The sequence below is a fragment of the Lithobates pipiens genome, unplaced genomic scaffold (assembly GCF_037356315.1).
Source record: "Lithobates pipiens isolate NorthernLeopardFrog02 unplaced genomic scaffold, aLitPip1_a1.2 Scaffold_13, whole genome shotgun sequence".
Classification (NCBI taxonomy): Eukaryota; Metazoa; Chordata; class Amphibia; order Anura; family Ranidae; genus Lithobates; species Lithobates pipiens.
Window position 1 is genome coordinate 431,602,245 of NW_027507718.1, and position 25,237 is coordinate 431,627,481.

Genomic DNA, 25,237 nt, shown 5'->3' on the forward strand with positions numbered 1-25,237 from the left:
CTTAATCGTGAAATAATTGCGACCCCTACAATCAATACAAGGTCTCAGTTCAACAATCTTCTTCTTCATGAAGAAGAAACCTGCACCAGCAGGGGATGAGGATTTGCGGATGAAACCTTGAGAAAGTGCGTTTGCAACATACTCTTCCATGGCCTTATCCTCCAAGACCGACAAAGGGTAAACCTGGGCCACAAGGGGGTATGGCACCAGGTTGAAGGTCGATTGCACAATCATACGGCCGGTGTGGAGTCAAACTACCAGCTTGACCTCTGTCAAAGACATCTCTAAAATCGCGGTATTCCTCAGGCAGGGAGGAGAGTGAAGAGGTGCACAGAACCTTGGCTACCTTCTGGAAGCATGTCTTACTGCATTGTGGTGACCAGGAGAAAACCTCAGCATGGAGCCAATCAAAAGAGGGGTTGTGCCTCTGTAACCATGGATAACCAATAACCAGCAGAAACTTAATAGAGGAAATAACTTGGAATTGGATCATCTCATGGTGAAGAGCCCCTATGGCCATGGACAACAGAACAGTCTCATGAGTCACATGGGCAGGCAGTAGAGGTCTCCCGTCAAGTGCCTCAATGGCAAGTGGAGTGTCACACAACTGTAGCGGAATCGAGTGCTTAGATACAAAGGCAGCATCAAGGACAGGCCTGCAGCCCCAGAGTCAATTAGTGTCTGTATTTCGATGGATGACTCAGCCCAAGAAAGTGTGACTGAAACCAGGGGCTTATCCTTCTGGATAACTGGGGACAAAACAATGTCACCCAAGGTCTGTCCATGACAGGACCTCAAGGTTCGGGCATTCCCTGGATGGGTAGGACAAGACTTCAAAAAGTGACCTCTCTGGTCACAATAAAGGCACAATCTCTCCCTCCTCCTAAAGGTTCTCTCATCCGCAGAGAGACGAGTGAAGCCCAAGTACATGGGTTCATCTTCACTGACCGACTTGGTACCAGGAGTCATGGGAGGTGAGGGAGGCACAGATGGGACTGCAAACCTCGGAGGCAAACGTACAGGAGGCTTCCGCAAGCGATCCTTAAAAGAGAGTGTTTCCCTGAGTCTGGAGTCAATGAGGATGGCAAACATGATCAAGTTCTCCAGCTCAGTGGGTACATCTTGGGCTGCTATCTCATCCTTGATGGAATCTGAAAGACCATGAGCAGCCATGAGGGCCTCATTGTTCCAAGCAACCTCTGCTGCTAGAGTATGGAATTCAATGGCATAGTCAGCAACAATTCCCGTACGCTGATGGACATGAGGCACTTGGCAACAGAAGCAGAGTACGCAGGCATGTCAAATACCATTTTAAAGGAGGCCACAAACTCAGGGTAACTTAAGACAGCAGGTTTTTTCATCTCCCATAGAGGGTTTTCCCAGGCCAAGGCTCTCTCAGAAAGCAAAGAAATCACAAAACCTACTTTGCGTCTGTCCGTGGGAAACGTCTGGGGCAGCATCTCAAAGTATATCTCAACCTGGTTGAGAAACCCTCTGCATTGAACTGGATCACCCCCACATTGCTGAGAAAGCGGAGCGAAACCAGACATACCTATTATAGAGGTACTATACAAGACAGGTGCCTACACAGAGACTGACGCAACAGCAGGGATGGCCTGCAACACAGCTTGTACCAGAGCAGCCACAATGGGAGATTAAGGGGCGTTTGTAATGCCATGGCAAACTGATCCAATCTGGAAAAAATATTACAAACAAGTGGATTGACTGTATCTTCTTAATTCATGGCCTTCGCCTACTGTCAGAAACCATGAAATCAGACCGAGACAGAAGTACAGGTAAATAACACTTGTTTAATAATACAAGTAAATAGAACAAACTTAGTCAAAACATATCCAGAGTTCAGGGACCAGAACGGATAGTCAGACAAGCCAAATCTCAGGGAGCCGGAGATGAGCGTAGTAAAACAGCAAGCAGGATCTGGAGTCAGAAGGTATGTCAGTCAAGCAAGTCTTTTAACAGGAATGCAGGAGAGCATCTCTGTGATGTTGACTAAGGCAAAGGCAGAGATTCTCTGGGCTGGACGGCTTAAGTAGGCAAGGCTGATGAGCAGGATATCCTCAACAGCTGAGAAACTGTGGAGAGATAGGAGCTGGCAATTAGCCGAAAGCTGATTGGCCAGCTCAGAGAAGGAAGGGCTGAGACCAGCCCTGACACTTCTACATGATTGGATGATAAAATCACAAGTGCTTTCCTTCAGATTTACAGATTTACAGCAAGTACACTTGTATTGCAGAGTGGATTTGCCTTTAATAAAGCGCAAAATACCTTATAATTTGTGGTGTACACATCAAAGTGCTAGAGTGCAATTTTCCTAATGGGGACACTAGTTAGATTGACCTGTGTGTCCCCAAGGAAAGACATTGGTAGGGGTTTACCCTCACTTTCTGTTTGGCTGTGACAGGAAGTGAAGCCAATTTTCAGAAAAGGGAGACAAAGCCCATTCTAAAAAAGACAATCAAGGGTTCTAACACTCACTACTTGGTTTACTTCAAATGCCCACAATTAGAATAGGATTGTCTTTCTTGAGCTAGATGTTAGCTTGGTGCTCTAAAACAGTGCTTCTCAACCCTGTCCTCAAGTACCCCAACAATGTTTTCAAGTTTTCCTTCATCTTGCACAGGTGCTTTAAATCACAGTCAATGCCTTGGTATTTTCGACAGCTACTTTAGCTAAGGTAAATTCCCAAAACATGTCATGTCGAGGTTACTTGAGGACTGAGGCTGAGAACCACTGCGCTAAAATTGAAAATTGAATACTTACCTCTCTGTAATTTTCCTTTCCTGGTGCCTATCCATGGTAGCATACGCACAATCCATGCATTTGCTACCATGTACCATGAAGGCACCAGGGAAGTAGCTTTTAGTCAAATCACACCTTTTTTATGTTTTGCCGTGCCAATCAGCCTAGTTAAGCTGCAGCTGGGAAATCTGTTGCATGCAAATTAACAAAACATATACAGTAAAACATAAAAATTTGCTACACATTTTATTAGTCAACAAAACAGGACTTGGAAAAGAGCAAAAAACACATGTATGTTAATTTGAGACATTAACAGAATACGGTTTTGAGCTCTGATCATTTTTTTTTTTTTTCTGCTTACAAATAATTTTATTACAACATTCAGCTATGCTACAGAAAAGATTACTGCTGATGTACATGTTTCAACATTAATATATAGTTATAAAATTATATAAAATGCGTTAAGGTTTGTAGAAGCAATATGCAGCCAAGTATTACGTTTAGAACAACTTGATATTTTTAATGTAAAAATTTGAAATAAAAAGGCAAATGGCCGTTTCCCTTAGGAGCATAGTAGAAAAGACTGCACAACTAAGCAAGCATTCCATTAATATTCTGCTGTCACACATCCAGGAATGAGGTAGGTGTTCACATAGCGGGTGACTAATTTAGCATTGTACGTCTGCATTTAGAAAAAAAATAATATATATATAGTGTTTTCTATTTCTTTTAGCATCATAAAAGGTTGTTTAGTAACCTGGTTTTTGACAGCCTTCTCTAAATTCAGTTATTAATATAGCCCTTATAATGAAAGAGGGAAAACAGTTACAGATGTCTAAAGAACAGGAAAAATCCTTGTCTACATGTTATAAGCTTTACACAGACACAATTAGAAGAAATGTTCTTCCTATGACCAAAGGCACAGGACATAGAAGTAGCACATTCTAAATGTTGGCAACAATGTGAAGCGAGGTAGTAAACGCTGCAGGCAAAATCAAAAAGTATTTGATTATAAACTACCTAAATGTTATGATCTCCCTTAATGAATATAAATCTTATCAGATATAGCACCAGGCAGGTGGGTCATGACTTGCATTCTAAGCCACCAGTAATAATCCATAGGGTGGTAACGAGTGTAAGGGGTCTTAGCAGTTAGAGCATGAGTGATAGCGTTAATGACAGGTGAGGTATCAGTTGAGCCGCTATTACAATATGTGTTCATTCTGGCGATTTTCTCATCAAAGTATTTTCTTCCATAATCATTCTTCACAGTTTCAGGTAATTCATCCCACATTTTATCAGCGATAGCTTTGATCTTTTCTGGACTGTACAGACTTGTGGCTGCAATGAAATTTCCAGGTTCAACCACACTGACTTTCACTCCCATTGGGTGCATCTCATAGCGCAGGCAATCAGAAAATGCTTCTACCCCAAACTTGGTGATACAATAGGGGGAACGAGCTGGATTTGCCATGCGCCCCAACATGCTGCTAATATTCACCACACGTCCTTTAGCTCTGCGGATAAGAGGGAGACAGGTCTTGGTAACCCTAACTGTGCCCCAAAGGTTCACTTCAGCTACTTCTTTATAAGTGTCCATACTGGTGAACTCCACTTCTCCAAATGTTGATATTCCAGCATTGTTAATTACGCCCCATAAACCTTTGTCTGGGTCCTTCAAATTTTCTTTAATGTTTTCCACGAGCTCTGATCATTTTACAGAGGAAATTAACAGGAGTTAAAAGGATTGCGCCCACAAATGGACATCTATTAAGGATTTAAACATTAATTAGTTGCAACATCTTGAGGAAGATTTTGCAAAATAATGCAGCATAGACAATTCAATCACAGTGAAACAACCTACAAACAACACACATTGACAACATCAAAAATATTTCAGGGTAAAATATCACCCCCACCCAAAAAAATACAATAAACCAAAGTAAAAAAAAACTTGCTCTAAAACACATCTGTTTTACAAATACAAAGAGAAAATTCTTCATGTGTTACAAACTCTATAAGGACACCCAAATGTACTCTCTTGCCAGCCCCACACACACACAATCTTGCCTCTTTTCAGGGCAATGTAAAGAATGCTATCTGCAAGCTTTATATAACATAGGTTTGCGTGCTAATGAGGCAACTGAAAACACATGCATAGTCCATGAAACACACACAATGCAAGTTCACCCAGTGTAGAGACAGAATTTCAAAGTGGGTACACCTGTTAAGGATGTCCTTAAATTACTAACCCCAAAAGCATACTCTCTGAGCATGCCCAGATACATCCAAGTGCTGTTCACACACAAAAAACTGAAAAAAAAAATCAAAGACTCTGAGCATGCCCAGACCAACCCAATTGCAGCTAGTACAAAATAAGCCACCCCCCTGTTCAAAATTAAGCACATCATCCAGGATGCTACTGTCAAGTCCTAGGTGTGAGGCCGGATTGCTGAGAGGGCTCCACTTGCGGTTAAGTGCAATGTACCCCTGGAAGTGAGACAGGGAGTATGGTGCCCAAAGGTGCACGGATTGCAGAGTGCTGCTGCTGGGTAGCTGGGTGGCAGAGGGCAGCTGGGATGCACTGGATAAGCTGATTGGACAGCCGTGCAAGGAGAGATCCCAGTGGAGCAACCAGGAACAAAGTCAATAGCCAGGCCAGGGGTGATACACAACAGGATCTGTCTGAGATAAGGTACAGCAGGATAAACCAGGAACGGAGTCAGTAGCCAGGCCAGTGGTCAAACCCTGTGCAGACAAACAAAGGTACAGGTGCGGAGATTGGAGAATAGTCAAGTTCAAGCCGGGATCGATGCAGGCGGAGAGCAGGAGGAATCAGGCAAGCTGGGTAGCAAACAGGAATCAGATGCAGATAATAGGTACAGGAGACACAGGAAGCTGATGATAATCCAGCAACCTGCAGCCGGCTTAAATAGGCCAGAGGGTGCCAACAATTGTCAAGGTGTGCACACCCGCTATTGTGTACCTGCATGCACCCGTCGGCATGCACCTATGCGCGTGCATGCGCACAGGAATTTGCACGGTGTGACCATGACAGGTACTGGCAGGATTGCCAGTCCTACGGCCATTTCCCTGACAGCTACAAAATTACAGATGGGATAAGCAGACCACTGTCCAGGGGGGCAAACAAAGAGCCTAACATTGGCAAAAGTTATACAACAAATACCATTGCAGTCTATGGGAACTGACTTGTTAATTTTGCTAGTCCCCACTTGGCTGGCTTATCTTCTAGTTATTAACCTTAAAATGGGTAAGGGGGCCCAGGTCCCACCCTAAGGGACATATATCAATGTCACCAATTTGGACAACCCCAAAAACAAACAAGGAAAACATGCCTTTAAAAATTGCTTAAAAAATAGTAACGGGGGGGAGCTTACTCTGCCTGTAAAGTGGCGCATCTATAGCATGTATCCAAAATGCTGCTTCGAAGATGTACAGCTTTCGAGAAAAGGTACAAATATACATTACAGTTGCAAGATTTTAACCCAAAACAAAAAATAGCCTGCCTCCTCAATACATGCAAGGCCATTTGGGTATGTTAAGGCATAAAATGAGAACCACCAGGTGAAAAATTCCACCCCAAACTAAAAAAAGATTGTGCTCCTCACACACTCTATCAACCCCCTACCCAAACACACAGCAAACTGGCCAAGAAAGGGAGTGGATGCTTGGGGGCAGGAGGGGCTTGAACACCCCAAAAGTCACCAACCCTGTTCCCATATTGAGGTTGTGTAGGACTGCAGATAGGGGGCTTTACAGAATGTGGAAAGCCCCTTTAAACTAGTGGGTACAAGATGCATTGTGATTGGTATTGGGCTGAGCGCAACATGCCCCAAAGGCACCCAGCTATGTTGAGTACTGTGGCCTTGTATGGTTCAAGAGGGAGTTGGGTGATTGCTCTTTTCACCCCTTTCCTAGCTGGCCTAGTTGTATGCTCTGAAAAAGGATGTGGTTTGGATTGGTGAATGCAGCTCACAGCTTTTTGAGAATGGAGTGGAGTGTGGAGTTCACCTTTAAAAGCAAAAGTTAGCCAATAGAAATCCAAGGGTTTAGAGGGGGGAGACAAGAGCATTGCAGAATGGAGTGTGGCATTCCCCTTTAAAAGCAAAAGCTAGCCCAAAGAAATCATATGCATTAGAAAGGGCAGACAAGAGCATTGGAGAATGGAGTGTGGAGTTGCACTTTAAAAGCAAAAGCTATCCCAAGGAAATCATATGCATTAGAGGGGGGTAAGGTTAAATGCCCTTAGGAGGAGCAAGAGCCTTTTTACATAATTTTAACAAGGTGCATGTCACATGTTGGCAACGTAACATGCTAACATAACCTGTGTGTAAATCTCCTTAAAAAATACATAAAGGTGAACCAGATAAAAAAAAAAAAAGTCAAGTTAGAGGTGTGCCCCTTCAATCCACGCAATTGCATTTGCGTTGCTTGACACTTACTAAGATTTTGACCGTGCAGTGAACAAGCGCATTTGAACGAGCGCAAGGGCCGCTGGCGAATGCGCAGTGCTTACATTGATCTCACGCAGTTCTAAACGTACTTGCAGGCACAGCAGGCTTTCTCTGAAAAAGTTACTTTCTCATTCTATTTTGGGCATATTTGTTACTTGGGCAGTTGATACTAAACTTCCTCACATCACCCCATAATATTAGCACCTCCATCTTCTGTTAATATTGAATTGAAGATGCCGTGCGCCGTGTCCATAGTGGTGCACAGATTGCATTCTCCCGTGCGCCGAGATTGCTATAGTAACCGTGGGATTCACACTCTGTTCTCAGTGCACCGTATCGTAAATATGAAATATGCATGTATTAGCTAGCCTCAGGTACCACTAGGGCTGGATGCCTTATTGGATACTTTATTGAATTTCTTCTTGTGTAGATTATGGTCTAAGTGGGGTACATAGGAGTGTGCCTCCCAGGGTTTATATAGGATCTCTATTTATCATTAATTATGTTAGATGTTGCCAGCTATTTCTGGTCATAATGACCAATTTTGAGCCTCTTTCATAATAATAAAAAAAAATTGATCTCTATGTCATTAATTGGAGTTTGGAGCATTTTGCTCAAATCTGTAATAGTTTTTTTGTTTTTATTTTTATTTATTTATTCAGTTTTATTTCATATTCCAATCTTATAGATCTTTTAGGTAATTAATGGGTGTAATATTCCCATGATTATATAATGGATATTTATTAGTATTAGTCTGGGAATGTTAAAATAACATTCTATTTTTGACCACTAGGTGGGGTCATAACTGTGTTTAGAATTAACGAGGCAGATATCATAAAAAGTTGTTAGTTAGGAATAACTTGTTAAATTGTATGAAAATTTTTGGAGTATTTTTAGAATATTCCTTTATTAAAATCATTACCTCATTATCAGCTATGTAGCTGACTAGAGGTATATGATGTAATTGAGATGTCTGTTTAGTAATTTTTTTATGTATTGTATATTTATGTCTATTATACTTTGGGTATATACTTGAGCAACCACAATGTACAGCGGTTTTATGTTTTTATTAAATAAATAATCCTTTGGGGATTTTTATTAAAATACAAATGATGATTGCCCACTAATTAGTTCAGCTGGCTTGGTTCAGCAGGGTAGATAAGGCTAGAAAATGGAGACAAGCAAGCTTCCTGATGACGTGTTGATCACAAAATGCATTAAGGCTTTGCGCACTCCTTTGCTGATGCCATTTCCGGTATGGCTGGTTCCGGGTCTCGCTGGGGTGGAAAGCACGCTGAGACACGGATAGACTTTTTCCCTGTTCTGGCTAAAGATCGCTGTACATGCTGGTGCTAGCAAACAAGCACCTTAATATGTGAGTGAGCACTTATATTTCCTTACTGGTGTTTGATCTACATTAAAAACATATTGCGCTGTGATTATTTTTCTTTACACCGAGTCATATAGCCTTGTGAATATAAAGATTACCCTCCATAAGGGCGTGAGCATATGAAGTATTCCATTGTTTCATCTGTTGAGTCTGCAATCTTCTCACACGAGTGAAGGTGGAGCACAGCTTGACTAATTAAGAGTACTTGTCACTACATGGTGTTTTGGTTGTGTTTGTTCTATTATATAAGGATTGTTCACTGTATGATTTCATTTTATTTGTGTGGTTATATGTTATGTAATATATTTACAGCTAAAAACATATGAGAGTTAGCCCCAACCTTTTATGAATCATTACAATTTTCTTGCGGAAAGATATAATCTGCTTACTACATCACTATGAGAGATTCCCATATAGGAGCTTTTCGAATTATTACCTAAAAATGTATTTAATGAGGCAGTGGAACATTGTTTTATTCCCTATCAAACAGATAGCAAACTACTGTAACCAAATGTTTTTGCCTTTAACTTCCATAGGCTAACTATCTATCTTGAGGATCTACTCATACTCAATATCTGACATCATTCTGATCACTTTGGAGGCATATTGCCCTCTACAGTCAAAATTTGACTCAATGAATGCCCATACTTCTGATACCTTTCAGGTATGTCCCTTTTGGGATAAATATATGTTTGTTTTCTGTTTTAAACATTATACCATATTTTTCTGTTCACTCTATTATATATCTTGTGCCTCTGCAGACTGTCGGGGGATATCGAGTTTTCTCGTTTGGCGCACTCGTGTGTGTGTGACTTTTTACATACAAAAAAAGTCATTCCATCAGGCTAGTAGCCAATAGCTTTGTTGTAGGAATTTGATCTGAGCATGTGTGGCACTTTGTCCGATCGGAATTCTCTACACATGATCGGACAAGGTCCGATCGGATCATGTTGTCGGAAAATTTTATAGCCAAGCTGGAAAACTTGGTCCGTCGGATATTCCGACGGAAACAGTCCGATGGAGGCCACACACGGTCGGATTATCCGACAACACGGTCCGATCGGACATTTTCCGTCGGAATGTCCAACCGTGTGTACAAGGGCTTAGTGTTTCTTGGATATGTTTTCCTAAATGTTTTTTTTATTTTAAATGCATTTTATCACACATTATTATATCTCATTGCGGTTCTATGTCTTGGTATCATATCTTCCACTGTTTCAATTGGGTCACGTGATAAAGGACATTTTTCCATCCTATCATGGAACGTCCATAGCCTTAATTCTAAATTTAAGAAAGTGTTGTTTATTTAAAAATCCACTCTCCACATATGGTGTTACTGCAAGAAACACATCTTCTGGGCAGTAAGTTGTTGACACTTAAAAAACCTTGGGTTCAGAAGACCTTTCATGCCTCTTATTCTATGTTCTCTAGAAGGGTCTCAATATTAATTAGCAAGTCCTTGTCTTGTACAATAGAACGTGTTTACTGTGACCCTCAGGGAAGATACGTTTTGGATGTGTTTTTGCTGTGGGTCAGAGATATATATTTATTAATGTGTTTATTCCTCCTCCTTTCTCTGGAGCCCTATTATATAGCTTGCTGAAGATGATTACCCCTATTGCCCAGCTAAATTGTTCTTTATGGGAGATTTTAATGCCATACTTGATCCTACTTTAGACTCCTCCTAAACATTTCTCAGTGGATCTTTCTGCTTGGGCTCAGGAGGCAGGTCTGTTAGAGGTTTGGCAGTGGAAGAATCCTTTAATCAGATTCTATTCATGGTTTTCAACATCATATAAGACTGCTTCTCGTATTGATCTGGCTTTTGCTAACTCTGCTAATCTAGCCAATATAATAGATGCTAAGTACTTGCCAAGTGGGTTCTGATCATGCTCCATTACTACTTACATTATGTCTTCCCCATTTTATGAATGCAGCACAATGGAGATTGGAAACCCACTGACTCTGACATCCTGATATTATAGAAAAAATTCCGCCCCTTCTTACAGAATACTGAGATTTTAATGAAGATCTTTTTCTCCTGCAAACGTATGGGATGCCTTTAAGGCATATACTCAAGGACAATATATATCTATTATTAAGGCTGTAAACAAGGCCCAGTGGGTGAAGACCGATACCTTGCAGGCTTTGGTGGAAGAGCAAATAGCTCAATATGCATTTGATCCATCAGAGATCAATTTTAATGGTTTATTACATACAAAACAAGCTTTACATCTTCATATGACAGAGGCCATGTGGCTGGATCTTTACAAAATTAAACAGAGGTCCTTTGAGCAGGGGGACAGGAATGGTCAATTTTTGGCAATGATGGCTTAACATGAGCATACTACTACCTTGACCTCTGAAATACGTACCTCATTGGGGGATACAATTCTTCACAATCTAATATTTTAGAGGCCTTTCAACAGTACTACCAGACATTGTATACATCCTAGTTGACCCCAGATTTTTTTCCTAATGATATAGCAGCTTGGTTGGATCTAGTGGTGCTTGCCTGATTGTCAGACATGGAGAGAGGGGCTTTAGTGAGTCCTATAATATCAGAGGAGGTTCTCCAAATTATTTAGTAAATCAAATGGTGATCGTGTGCAGTGGTGTGTTAGCACTAGGGATGAGTTGAGTGTTCGAGTCGAACTCATGTTCAACTCGAACACCGGCTGTTCGCCCGTTCTGCGAAACCAGAACATTATGGGCCGTTCGCACCAAATTTGAGTGGTGCTCACAGCCCATAATGCACTGGCCAAGCATGCACTATGACCCGCATGCTTGGCCAATCACAGCGTCGTCAGCGAAGAGAGCCACAATTGGCCACAGGCAGGATGCCTTTGGCCAATTAGGGCTCAGGGGGTTTAATACATGCCCCACACTATACAAGGCCACCTGCGAGGCAGCCTTGCATAGTGTGTTGCAGCTCATAGAGAGAGATAGACGGAGAGACAGTGTGTTCATTTCCTCTGAAGCTATTGCAATAACAGTCGGTGTATTGTACCCCTTGCACAGTGTACACCTGAAGCTACCCCAATTGCTGGTGTTGTTCTGGTCCTATACCACAGGCAGCTGCAGCAGTTACAGTCGGTGTATTGTGCCACCTGCACAGTGTACACCTGAAGCTACCCCAATTGTTGGTGTTCTGCTGATCCTATACCGCAGGCAGCTTCAGTAGTTACAGTTGGTGTACTGTGTCATCTGCACAGTGTGCACCTAAAGCTACCCCAATTGCTGGTATTCTGCTGATCCTATACCACAGGCAGCTTCAGTAATTACAGTTGGTGTACTGTGTCATCTGCACAGTGTGCACCTAAAGCTACCCCAATTGCTGGTGTTCTGCTGATCCTATACCACAGGCAGCTTAAGTAATTACAGTTGGTGTATTATTCTAAAAATGGGGTCAGTGGCGCTACCTATTATATGGGCATATATACTACTATTGTACCCTGAGTATTTTCATTTAAACTGCATAGAGCTAGTATGCCTATTGCAGAGAGAATTAGGAGGTATTAAACGTGCAATGATGTAAAAAGAAACACGTAATATATACACAGCGTGCATGTGCCTATTGCAAAAAAATGTTTTTAGAGGGTATCAAACATACAGAAAAAGAAAACACACTAGATCCACAAAAAGCATATGTGCTGTGCTATATGTTAGTGTTTATGTTAATATATATCCTGACTAAGTGTCTCCAATATTATATGGTAATAAATACCAATTTGAAATGATCAATTAATCCAGGAGTCAGTTAGTCATTAAGTGCAAAAGTGCTCAATCTCTAATCAAACAGTGCTATGTAAGTACTATACAGTACAGTATAACCAAACAATAAAGTGACTATTGCACAGATGCACATAGAAAACCTTTGTAGAGAATTATCCAAAAATAAATAAATATATATATTTTTTTTAATTATAAAAAATGAATAACAATATAATCCTTAGCATCTACAATGTGCTAAAAAAAACAAGCAAAAAAATGTGAACAGTCTATATGCAGTAAAGTTTTTTTATCCATAAACTTAAGTTAAAAACTTAAAACTTAAGTTTATGGACAAAAAACGTTACTGCATATAGACTGTTCACATTTTTTGCTTGTTTTGTTTTCTCTGCTAAAGGTACAAGCTGACTTTTCTACAGGGACCGATGGTATTGTAAAATGGTATTGTATACAGGGACCATGTATTATAAAAAAAATATTTTTGGTTGATATTCTGTCTCTATCATTTAAAATACACCTATGATAACAATTATACACCCTTAATTTCTTTGTAAGTGGGCAAACTGCTGGGAATCAAATCATTATTTCCCCCACTATATATCAATAGACCCCAGGTAGATAGAGAAAAAGCAAGACTGCAGACTTAACTTACAACAATTACTGAAAGATAAGCTCCAGTTTATTAATTTTAAATGGTATTGTTATGCAATATGTTATTTTGCTCTAGTGTTTCCGAGGTATCTATTACTGTTCAGTGGGAAGTCAATCTTTAAAAAAGGATTAAAGGGTAACATTACTGGCTTGGTGTGGTGTGGGAATTAACACAACATTGTGCAATTTCCTGTGCCACATGAAAATGTGTTGCCTACTGCAGGTGAGTGTGTGTGCTTTTGGTTACCAAATTTACCCCAAAAAAATGTTACAGCAGTACTATGCACCTGTACTACTTTTTGCACATGAATTTGCAAAAAAACACAGGCTTTGATATACCTTTTCGTGTGAACAAGCCCCAAAAATACACAATTTATTTTTGGTGCATGCATTAAAGCAGACCCATTTCCCCCTACACTAAAAATGTATGGTGCAGGCATATGGTGCAGGTTGTGATATGGCTGAACCAGAGTGACTCCATCTGTGTAAGTTCATATAAGATTAACTTGAGTAACTTTGCTAGTTAGCTTAAACTCTGTATCTGCAGACTTTGGCAGTTTTTCTGTGGACATGCACATAAGAAAATATAGCTTGCATAGGCAGTTTTATTTTGTACTGTCTAAATAAAGAAATTGTGTCACAATATGTCTGAGCCACATATCCCATGACTGTGATTCAGAAGCAGATGACATGAGTAATGATATGTAATGATATGTAATGATGGTGTGTAATGTATGCCTCTGTATTAACCACACCCATGTTCTATACAATGATTGGCTGATAAGGGTGCATATAAAATGCAGCCCCTCCCACAATACACCAGACAACTGCTGAACTATAATCTTGGCTCATCTCTCTTCATGTTGTCTCCTTAATACTGCAGTGTTAAGTAAATGGTTTCGTGAGTATTGTAATTGCGTTAGTTATACCTCTAGCTGGTCTTTGTCAGGTATTTAGAAATACCATTTTAATCACAACAAAAGGCTTCAAAACATTTTGGGAGGAACAAAGCCTCTAACCCTGTGTCCAGGTCTTACAAGAGACCAGTAGGCTGTGGGTGCAGAGGGGAACAGCTCTTATAATCAATGTCATGACAATAGTTCATGGCTCCACCCAGGAGCCAGGAGGTCCCCCACCCCAGAGGCCAGGGCATTGGCCAGAGCAGTAGTGAGCTTCAAGGAAGAGAGCCGTTAGAGCTGAGAGATATGCGGAATTGCATGTGAGCACAGTGGTGCTGTAAATGGTCTGAGGTACCATCCAAAGGCCTAAAGTAGAAACTCAAGCAGCTGGGCTGCAAGAGGAAGCCAGGAGGCTTGACAACATGTTTTGTGCTTGGAATTATTGAGGAAACCCCTGTGAGGCAATGATTTTGTTAAAACTTTACTGTCTCCTTTAAATTAAAGTGTGTCAACAATATTTTCTGACTGGACTTTTTAGTACTTTCTTTTTAACCCACTCATGCAGTGGGGGTCCAGATATCTTAGGGCTCCCATTCTAAAGCTGACTTCTAGTATGTGATTAGTCTTCTCACAATTTCTATCACACGTGGCCTGGTATGGTTCAAGATGGACATGACAGCTTAACAAAATAGTATATAAAAAAAAGCATATCCCATTGTGTAAAGGCATCCTCAATCATGTTGTCCAGTGATGTAGATCCATCGCCAATCACAATGAACGATACACTGATGACCGCCCAACAGAAACATGACAACCTGTGTACTACCATTTTCTCCTGTCAGACTGCTTTTGCAACTGACAGTGCCCAGCACTGCTGGAATGTAGACAGCAGCACTGAGGATCTTGACTGACATTATTGGTCAATTATTGTCATGACCAAATTTTTATTAATGACTTCATCTAGGATATGTGAAACAAGCAATCGAGTAAGCGGACCAAGAAGGTTAATTTAGTGGCGGTAGTAATACCCCTTACTAAATAAATCAATTATGGTTTCAGCAGCAGCAAAGTAGCTGATCTGACCATTTAGTATTCTTGTTCAAACTCACTGTTAACTAGAAATTGAAGTTTAATGTCTGCTATAGCATGCCCCTGGGCTCCCTTCATGCACACCTGCCCTTAATTTGTTCACTGCTATATATGCTCCAACTTGGAGACTCTCAAATACAGTTAAGATCACACTTTACATAGAAGCTATAACAAGGTAGTGTGGCTTCCACATATACCAGTAAGTGCAAATAAAACCTCTGTTTTTATTGAAAATTGTTAGAGAGTTATAATTTGTTATTTTTCTTTGCAGGCTAGCTAGCAATTGTACTGGATATCTTCTTTTTGTTCCTAATGTGTACATCTGGCCCTCCTGTACTAGGCCTGGGCCCAGGCCTGGTCAGTTCAGAAGGGGGTGCGGGCACCTGCCTGGCAGGTGGCCCAGCTATACTTTTGCTGACACTCTTTTGGATCCCTCTGCAGATCTTCTGGCTTCTTCTCCTCTTTCTCCCTCCAGCTGCACTGCAGGAAGATTCGTTTTAGGATCTGTGCCCCATTCCAACTGCTGTCACACGCCATTCCCTTCTCTCATTTTCCCCAGATGCTACAGGGACACAGGGTGATTGTTTCTGTATAGCAAGTGGGATGGGGTGTTTTTGGGGGCGGCAATTTACCCATATCTTTATGTGCTCCAACTTGTAGACTCTCAAATATAGGAGTTAGGACCACACTGTACAGTGGAGCTGTCATGAGGCAGTGCAGCTTTCACAAATATGTGCAACTAAAACCTCGTTTTTTTTAATGCAAATTGTTAGATGGTGCCTTTTTTTTGCAGATTAGCTTGTAAGTGTGCTGGGAATTCTTATTTTTGTCTGTATTATGAAATTCTCTTCCATGTGCATCTTACTTTAAAAACTTGTTAGAAATTGGAGTGGTTGCCATTATTATATAGTAATTCTAGATTTATTTTTCTCCTGGGTTTTTTTTATTCCTGTTGTAGTATTAATAGTAACAAAAAGTATTGTTGTCGTGTCATAGCTGTATGGCACTCAACACAAGTATTTTGTAGTATAACTTGTAGTATAACTTGTGTAAATGCCATCAGTAACATGTTCTGATAAGAGAGGAGATGTATCTTTTGCTTTGCTTGAACACAGAAAAAAGTAATCTAGGTACTCAAGCAAAAGAAAGTCTATAAAGACTGCAATGCACTGGAAAGAATGCAGGCAGTCTACCTCGGTCTGGTTAAATGGGAATGTAACTAAGTGGACAAGGATTTAATGGCTTCTCCTTTAGGTGGAATGTACAAAATTAGAGGTCAGTGAGAAAAAAGTAAAAAACAAAACAACTGTTCATGTTTCTTAAATATAGGTTATATTTTTAAAACACCCATATTTCAATTGCAATATGTATATATTTTAATATCATAATTGCTAATTATATTGTATTGTTTTTTATTTGCATGTCATGAAATTTTCAACAAAAATATTAAAAGATAACAGCAGGTATACAATGCTTTTTAACAGCTTTATAAATGCTAATGGGCATCTGGTGGGTTCATTGCCCTATCACCTCTGTGGGAATTTACCTATCTCTTTAACATGCCAAGACTGTCTCCTGACAGATTAGTAATATATTATTCATAGTAAAGTCGTTTGTGCTAGGCTTTGCTTATACAGTAAGGTTGGTTGCTGTAGATGACAGTTTTAGAATTAGACTTAGGAAGAGTAAAGGCTAATTTTTGGCATTATGTAATAATCAGTGTCAAGCTGTGTAACTCTTGCAGTCTTCCTGAAATGTTTAAAACTGCTGTTTCAAGGCATCTAATTGTCCCATCAGATGGAAGATATTCAGGACTGTAGAACAGTCACAGTAAAGTTCCACATCTGGCTGGTCCAAAATCTTTGGGAGTGCCTGATTGAATGTATTTATATCCTGACATGTTATGCTGCGTAAACACGATCGACTTTGAAGCGGAGGTCCGCCGGACTTTCGAGCGGACCTGCTGAACGAGCAGACCTGCCCACACATGACAAGACCGCTGGACTATGGCGAGAGTCCGGACTTTTGAAATGAACGGACTTGCCCACACACGGAGGAAAGTCCATTCATTTTGAACACGGCTCCAGGTAGACGGGACTTCGGCGGCGAGATTGACACGTCACTGGCCCCGTCACCTGGTATGGACTTAAAGGGGAAGCCCTACGCCCTAAGCCCCCAAATTCCATATCAGACCCTTATCCGAGTACGCAGCTCAGCTGGTCTAGTGCCCCGCCCCCCCCTCCCATTTTTGATTCAGTTTGAATTAGGCATCTCTTTCTGTCATTAGCTTACTTATTTCTGTTGATATTTGCTAATTTGGTTACTACTCAAACCTTTTTTGGCTTTGGATATCTGGCTGTCCTGGGCTTCTGCTTATTCTTTGACTGTGCTTGCCTGTTGCCAACCTTGACCTCAAGTCTGTCCTGATCCTGTTTGCAGGAAAGTCTGTCTGTCATAAAGTGGCGGCTGGTGCTAAAAAAATTTGGGGGGGAGGGAACACAGAGGACTCCGTGAGACTTACCTACAAATGGAGTCCTCCAGTGGTCATGGCTCTCCTTATACCCGGCGGCTTCTGTGTTAACCCGGTCTTCTTTCCAGGTTCCAAATCTTCAGCTACCTGATTTGCCAGGGCAAGAAGCTGGAAATCGGAAGTGATGCAATGGCAAATATTAATTTGCTAAAATCAAAAGTGAGAAGGTTTGGGGCGCAGTGCTCTGCCAACAAGCCAATTAGAGCCTCAGGCTCTAATCACATCCTTATAAAAAAATACGGACCTAATAGAAACCCATTAGTCCAGCGTCCCACACAGTGCACACACACAGAAAAATTGATTTTTAAATAAATGATAATATGACTAACATTTTTTAACTTTAAGATGTTAGTCATGTTAGTTTATTAAACATAAATCATTCTATCATTACCTTTCTTATTTGCAAACAAACTTTGGGAACTTGGGGGGGGGGGGGGGGGCACCACTGCTCACTAGGGATGAGCCCAATGTTCAAGTCGAACGTCAGGTGTTCACCTGTTCACCAAATACCGAACAATTTGGACTGTTCCCGGCAAATTCGAAAGCCATGTAACACCTTTTAAAAGTCTACGGGAGAAATCAAAAGTGCTAATTTTAAAGGCTTATATGCATGGTATTGTCAGAAAAAGTGTTTGGGGACCTGGGTCCTGCCCCAGGGGAGATTTATCAATGCAAAAAAGAGTTTTAAAAAACTGAAGTATTTTGGGGAGCAGCGGACTTCGTGGGATATTTTTATTCTTTTATTTTTTTAATAAAGGATTATCCCAAGGTGTGTCTTGTGGTTTTTTAACATTTTAATACTTTTTTTTGTGAAATGGTACAAGTACAATGAACCCGTTACCATTTCAAATGGGGGGGATTTGGGGGTCCCCTTGTTAAAGGGGGCTTCTAGATTCCGATAAGCCCGACACCCGCAGACCTCCACAACCACCAGGCAAAGGTTGTGGGGATGAGGCCCTTGTCCCCATCAACATGGGGACAAAGTGCATTGGGGGGCTACCCCAAAGCACCCTCCCCATGTTGAGAGCATGTGGCCTGGTATAGTTCAGGAGGGGGCACTCTCTTGTCCCCCATCTTTTCCTGACGCCTTCCAGATTGCTTGCTCAGATAAGGGTCCGGTATGGATTTTTGGGAGGACCCCCACGTCATTTTTTTTTAACATTTGGCACAGGGTTCCCCTTAACCACTTTCAGACCGGACCATTTTGCAGCTAAAGGACCAAGCCCCTTTTGCGATTCAGCACTGCGTCATTTTAACTAACAATTGCGCGGACGTGTGACATGGCTCCCAAACAAAATTGAAGTCCTTTTTTTCCCACAAATAGAGCTTTCTTTTGGTGGTATTTGATCACCTCTGCGTTTTTTATTTTTTGCGCTATAAATAAAAATAGAGTGCCAATTTTGAAAAAAATTCAATATTTTTTACTTTTTTGCTATAATAAATTTCCCCCCAAAATATATAAAAAAACATTTTTTTTCCTCAGTTTAGGCCGATACGTATTCTTCTACATTTTTTTGTTAAAAATATCACAATAAGCATTTATTATTTATACATGCACCAGGGGCCAGTGTAGGGGTTAAGTGTGTGTGTGTGTGTGTGTTTTTTTTTTACTGTAGGGGGGCGTGGCTTGGCGTGTGACATCACTGATTGTCTTTCCCTATGACAGGGAACAGACGATCAGTGACAGGCTAACTAGGAAGCACGAGGAGAGGTTTGTTTACACTTACCTCTACCCATTTTTCAGGACGAGGTCGCGAGTGTGCCACTGGTGGCGTGCGTGCGACCCACGGCTGGGCACTTAAAGAGCAACATACCTGTATGTGCTTGTGCCCAGCCATTCTGCTGGCGTATATCGGCGTGAGGTAGTCCTTAAGTGGTTAAAATCCATACCAGACCTAAAGAGCCTGGTATAGGATTTTGGGGGCACTCCAATTTTTTTTAAAATAATGGTTCAGGGTTCTCTTTAAGGGCCTGGTAATGGACTGGGGGGGGGATCCCATACCGTTTTTTTTTCAATGACTTTTATCTGTATTGCCAGAACCCGACAATACATTACAGCCACAAGCAGTTTTAAATGACTTTTATTCCTTTAGAAATGTAATTTTGCTGCAGGGACTGTTCTAAACATGGGGAAAAATGTGCCACTTTATAGGCACACTATAGTCACCCCCTAGGCACGACATTTAAAGGAATATTTCACTTTTATTGTTTCACTTTAAGCATTATTAAAATCACTGCTCCCGAAAAAACTTGGATTTTTAAAACTTTTGTTTTGCATTGATACATATCCCCTGGGGCAGGACCTGGGTCCCCAAACACTTTTTATATTAATAACTTCCATATTAGCCTTTAAAATTAGCACTTTAGATTTTTCACGTTCGTGTCCCATAGACTTTAACCTCCGTAGCGGTAATCCCGAGTCTGGCTCGGGTTGGGAATTTCATTACAATAGCGGTAACCCCGAGCCAGACTCGGGTTTGCACCGCTCGATGCAGGGGAGGACACAGGGATCGTTACTTACCTTGTCCCCTGGATCCAGCGATGTCCGCCGCGCTGTGTGATCGAGCTGTCCTCCGCTCGATTCACAGTGCCGAATGCCGCCGAGCTCCGTTCCCTGCGGCGTTACGACGCACGGGAGCGGAGAACGGCGGCAAATTCAAAAAAGTAAAAACACACAAAACACACACAGCACTGTAATCTTACAGATTACAGTGCTGTAGTAAAAAATACACACCCCCTTTGTCCCTAGTGGTTTGTGCAATGCCCTGCATGCACTTTTATATTATAAATACAGTTTTTTACTGCTTGGAATTTGGAGATTGTCCATAGCAACCAAAACATGTCCCTTTTTCAGTTTTTTTTGGATTTGATTACATTATTGAATAATTTTTATTATTCTTTATTATATTATAAACGTTATCATACCCGGGATGTCCGCTAGACTCTGGTTTGAAGAGATTTCAGAGCGTTATTCCTAAGAATTACAGGACTATAAAATAAAAGCCAGATTTCCATGCAAAATAATTGTACCGCTTTCAGCACCTTATTCCAGACTGAATCATACCGCCAGGGAGGTTAATGGTGTTCGCGTGTTCAAATGAAATTGTTGCCTGTTCACATGTTCTGCTGCGAACCAAACTGGAGGGGTGTTCGGCCCATCCCTACTCTCTATGTACTCTCTTCTACAGTATCTCACAAAAGTGAGTACACCCCTCACATTTTTGTAAATATTTTATTATATTCTTTCAAGTGACAAGACTGAAGAAATTACACTTTGCTACAATGTAAAGTAATGAGTGCACAAATTGTATAACAGTGTCAATTTGCTGTCCCCTCAAAATAACTCAACAGACAACCATGAATGTGTAAACCACTGGCAACAAAAGTGAGTACACCCCTAAGTGAAAACGTCCAAATTGGGCCCAATTAGCCATTTTTCCTCGCCAGTATCAGGTGATTCGGTAGTGTTACAAAGTCTCAGGTGTGAATGAGGAGCAGGAGTGTTACATTTGGTGGTATTGCTCTCACTTTCTCTTATACTGTTCAATGGAAGTTCCGTATGGTACCTCGTGGCAAAGAACTCTCTGAGGATCTGAAAAAAAGAATTGATTGCCTAAGCTATAAGAATATTGCCAAGACCCTGAAACTGAGCTGCAGAATGGTGGCCAAGACCATACAGCGGTTAAACAGGACAGGTTCCACTCAAAACAAGCCTCGCTATGGTCATCCAAAGAAGTTGAGTGCACGTGCTCAGCATCATATTTAGAGGTTGTCTTTGGGAAATAGACGTATGATGGCTACCAGAATTGCTGCAGAGGTTGAAGAGGTGGGGGGGGTCAGCCTGTCAGTGTTCAGACCACACTGCAAAAAATTGGTCTGCATGACTGTAGCCCCAGAAGGAAGCCTCTTCTAAAGATGATGCTCAAAAAAGCCTGCAGTTTGTTGAAGACAAGCAGACTAAGGACATGGATTACTGAGCCATGTCCTGTGTTTCTGAGCCATGTTCTGTGTTTTGAAGAGACCAAGATAAACTTATTTGGTTCAGATGATGTCAAGAGTGTGTGGCCGAAATCAGGTGAGAAGTACAAAGACAAGTGTGTCTTGCCTACAGTCAAGCATGGTGGTGGTAGTGTCATGGCCTGGGCCTGCCTGAGTGCTGCTGGCACTGGAGAGTTACAGTTCATTGAGGGAACCATGAATGCCAACATGTACAGTGACATACTAAAGCAGAGCTTGATCCCATCCCTTTGGAGACTGGGCCGCAGGGCAGTATTCCAACATGATGACGACTCCAAACACACTTTCAAGACAACCACTGCCTTGCTAATGATGTTGAGGGTAAAGGCGATGGACTGGTCAAGCATGTCTCCAGACCTTAACCCTATTGAGCATCTGTGGGGCATCCTCAGTGAAACCTAGAAGAGTGGAGGAGGACTCCAGTGGAAACCTGTGAAGCTCTGGTGAACTCCATGCCCAAGAGGGTTAAGGCAGTGCTGGAAAATAATGGTGGCCACACAAAATATTGACACTTTGGGCCCAGTTTAGAAATTTTCACTTAGGGGTGTAGTCGCTTTTGTTACCAGCGGTTTAGACATTAATGGCTGTGTGTTGAGTTATTTTGAGGGGACAGCAAATTTACACTGTTATACAAGCTGTACACTCACTACTTTAAATTGTAGCAAAGTGTCCTTTCTTGAGTGCTGTCACATGAAAAGTTATAATGAAATATTTACAAAAATGTAAGGAGTGTACTCACTTTTGTGAGATACTGTATATAAAAGGAGAAAGCACTGGTGTCTCTGATCACAAAGCCTGGAGTTTGAGTGCAGCTCCTCCCTGCTGGAAGCCATGATTGGAACATGGAAGGAAGTGCAGGAGACATGCTGCATGCACCTTCACAAAAAATTGTTAAATCTGTTGAATCAGTACCAAGTTCACCCATGCCCTAACTCTACCAACATTACAATTGCTTCTTGCTACTCACAGTTTGCAGCTCACTAAAGCCCACTAAAGTGTTCTCATGCTGCAAAATCTTTAACACCTAAGCACCTTCATGGACTAGGGCACCATTTACTTACTCACTCCCCTTGGTCCAATGATTGATGACTGAGGTAATCCGCCTGCCAGTTGTCCACCCCGGAATGTGAATGGCGGAGATGTCTGGGATGAAACATTCTGCCCACCGTAGAAGGCCAGCTACTTCCAGGCTGGCTAACACACTCCTTGTTGCTCCCTGGTGGTTGACATAGGCCACCGCCATGGCATTGTCTGGCTGATCGCCCAGAGTTCCAACATATCGATAAGGAGCCTGGATTCCTCCAGCGTCCAGTGACCCTGAGCCAAGCTCAGGCCCAGGACTCCTCCCCACCCAGACAGACTGGCATCGGTGGTGACCACCGTCCCGTACAGCGGGAGAAAAGATTTACTCTGATGAAGAGCGGGGGAAGGAAGCTACTAGATCAGGGATCCTTTGGCTCCTTGATTTTGCCGAATCTGACTGTCTAGAGACTCGGCAAATTTGTCCCATTTTAATAAGATTTCCCTTTGCAGGGGTCTCATATGAAACTGAGCAAACGAGACCACTCAAACGTAGATACCATCAGGCCCAGTGCCCACATGCAAGTCCGGAGGGCGACCCAGCAAGTGGGCTGCCGCCTGTAATTTCTGGAGTTTGTCCTGCGGAAGGACCACTCCAGAGTCAGACCCAGATAAACCAATTTACGAACTGGGGTTAACGCAGACTTTTGGTAATTTATAAGCCACCCAATATCTGCCAGAGTCTGAACCATGATCTCCACGTCACCGCTGAGGATTCTGCTCACAGCAGAAGGTCGTCCAGATAGCCCAGTATAGAAATTCCCCGCTAGGCAGCAGTGCCAGAACCTGGACCAACACTTTGGTGAAGGCCTGAGGAGTGGAGGCAAGGCCAAATGGTAACGCAGCAAACTGATAATGCTCCTATCCCACAGCAAAGCGGAGGAACCATTGGTGCTGTGCACAAATTAGAATGTGCAAGCATCCTTGATGTTGATGAAGGCAAGGAAGTCCCTGATGAAGAGATGCCACCAGGGAGTGAATTGACTCCATTCGGAACTTCCAAACCTGCACAGCGGTTCAGGGTCTTGAGGTCTAGAATCAAAAGTACCATACCCTAATTTTTGGGGATTGTAAATAGGTTTGATTCAAAGCCCTGGAAATTTTCCAACACTGGAACCGGGACAATCACCCCCTGGAGCGACAGGTCTTGTACCGCACCCCAGAGGGCTAACAAGCGGTCTGGAGAAAGATGCAGACTGGACGGAAAAAATGTGGTCTGGAACTCGATCTTGTAACCAGACAGAATCACTTTGTGGACACATTTGATATTTATAAGAGAGGTCCACAGGCCCAGAAACCAGCAAAAACATCCCCCCACCTGGATTACGGGTGAGATCACCTCTTCATGCCGAAGGAGCCTTATCTGGGGGTCTGGAGAAACCCACTCTAGATTTGCCTGACCAGGGCTACTTAGAACTTCCCAAGGAGGACTTGAAAGACTTTTTAGCCTTTGTCAGTGGACCCTGAGGGACGAAAAAAAACTTTCTGTGTGCCGAGAAGGAAGGGCCACGCTTGTGACTTGGCTCCTTCCCTTTCATTGACTGTGGAAGAAAAATACTCTTCCCCCTGTGACATTCTTAATGATATCATCCAGAGTGTCTCTGAATAAATGATCATCCTGAAAAAGCAGATCAGCTAGGGCCTTCTTTGAGGCCTGGTCCACAGTCCAACACTTCAGCCACAATACCTGTCGAAGCACTACAGCTGAAATGGACAGCTTAGAAAGCAAGGGAGCTGCATCAAAAGAGGCAATTGTAGACAAACTGCAGCCCCTGGACCAGTTGGTCCACTAATTTCATGAAGGCAGGTGGAAATCGGTCCGCTTCCAAGCCACGGCACAACAGCTTCGCCCACACTGTCAGTGTCTTCGACACCAGAGCAATAGCCAAAATAGACTGAAGCGCCGAACCCGCAATAGAGAACATAGCTCAAAGACTCTGCCTTCCTGTCAACCAAGTCTTTAAAGGCTGGAGAGTCCTCAACAGGAATCATAGTGGTTTTGTTCAACCAGGAAATCGGGGGATCCACCACAGGCAGAGTTGTCCATTTTTTGAGCAGACTTTCCTCAAAGGGATAACGCACAGCAAAACACTTTGGCATCACAAAGGGGCGTTTTGGATGCTCCCAATCTTTCTAGACAAACTTCAAAAAAGAAGGATAGGGGAACACTTTTGCTGCTGTGGCTGCATCCTCCATCTTTAAAGTTTCCCACACAGAAGCAATCAGTGCATCCACCAGCGCCTTCTCGTGTGCAGCCATTGGGGCAGAGGAATCATCCTCACTGTCCGAGAGATCTAGGAACAGACCCCGCAGGGTGGGCCTCGTCCACAGCAGTCAAATCAGTTTCAGTATCTGACGAGACAGATGAAACAGGGGAAGGCAGAAGACACTTCCTGCTAGTCCGCCGCCCAAGAGCCACCTCCACCCAGGACACAACGAAATCCAGGGCCGCTGTCAGTGTATCAACGAATGACTGGTACCCAGAGGGACCTGCAGCCTCTGACAGGGGGTCAGGTGGGTAAATATGCTCCTGAGACTTCATTAGCGAGAAAAAGGAAAGCCCCACACAATGGGACACCCCCCAAACCGGTAGTGATATTGGACCACCAAGACA

General features: G+C 42.3%; 1 protein-coding gene across 1 annotated transcript; it reads right to left on the reverse strand.

Moving 5' to 3' along the window:
- Window positions 1-3,254: 3,254 nt before the first annotated feature.
- On the reverse strand, window positions 3,255-19,263 carry LOC143975897 (D-beta-hydroxybutyrate dehydrogenase, mitochondrial). Its single transcript, XM_077478445.1, has 2 exons — window positions 19,254-19,263; window positions 3,255-4,467 (listed from the first exon to the last, which is right to left on the reverse strand). The coding sequence occupies exons 1-2, from the start codon at window positions 19,261-19,263 to the stop codon at window positions 3,800-3,802; spliced, it is 678 nt and encodes a 225-aa protein (XP_077334571.1). The 3' UTR covers window positions 3,255-3,799.
- Window positions 19,264-25,237: the final 5,974 nt, after the last annotated feature.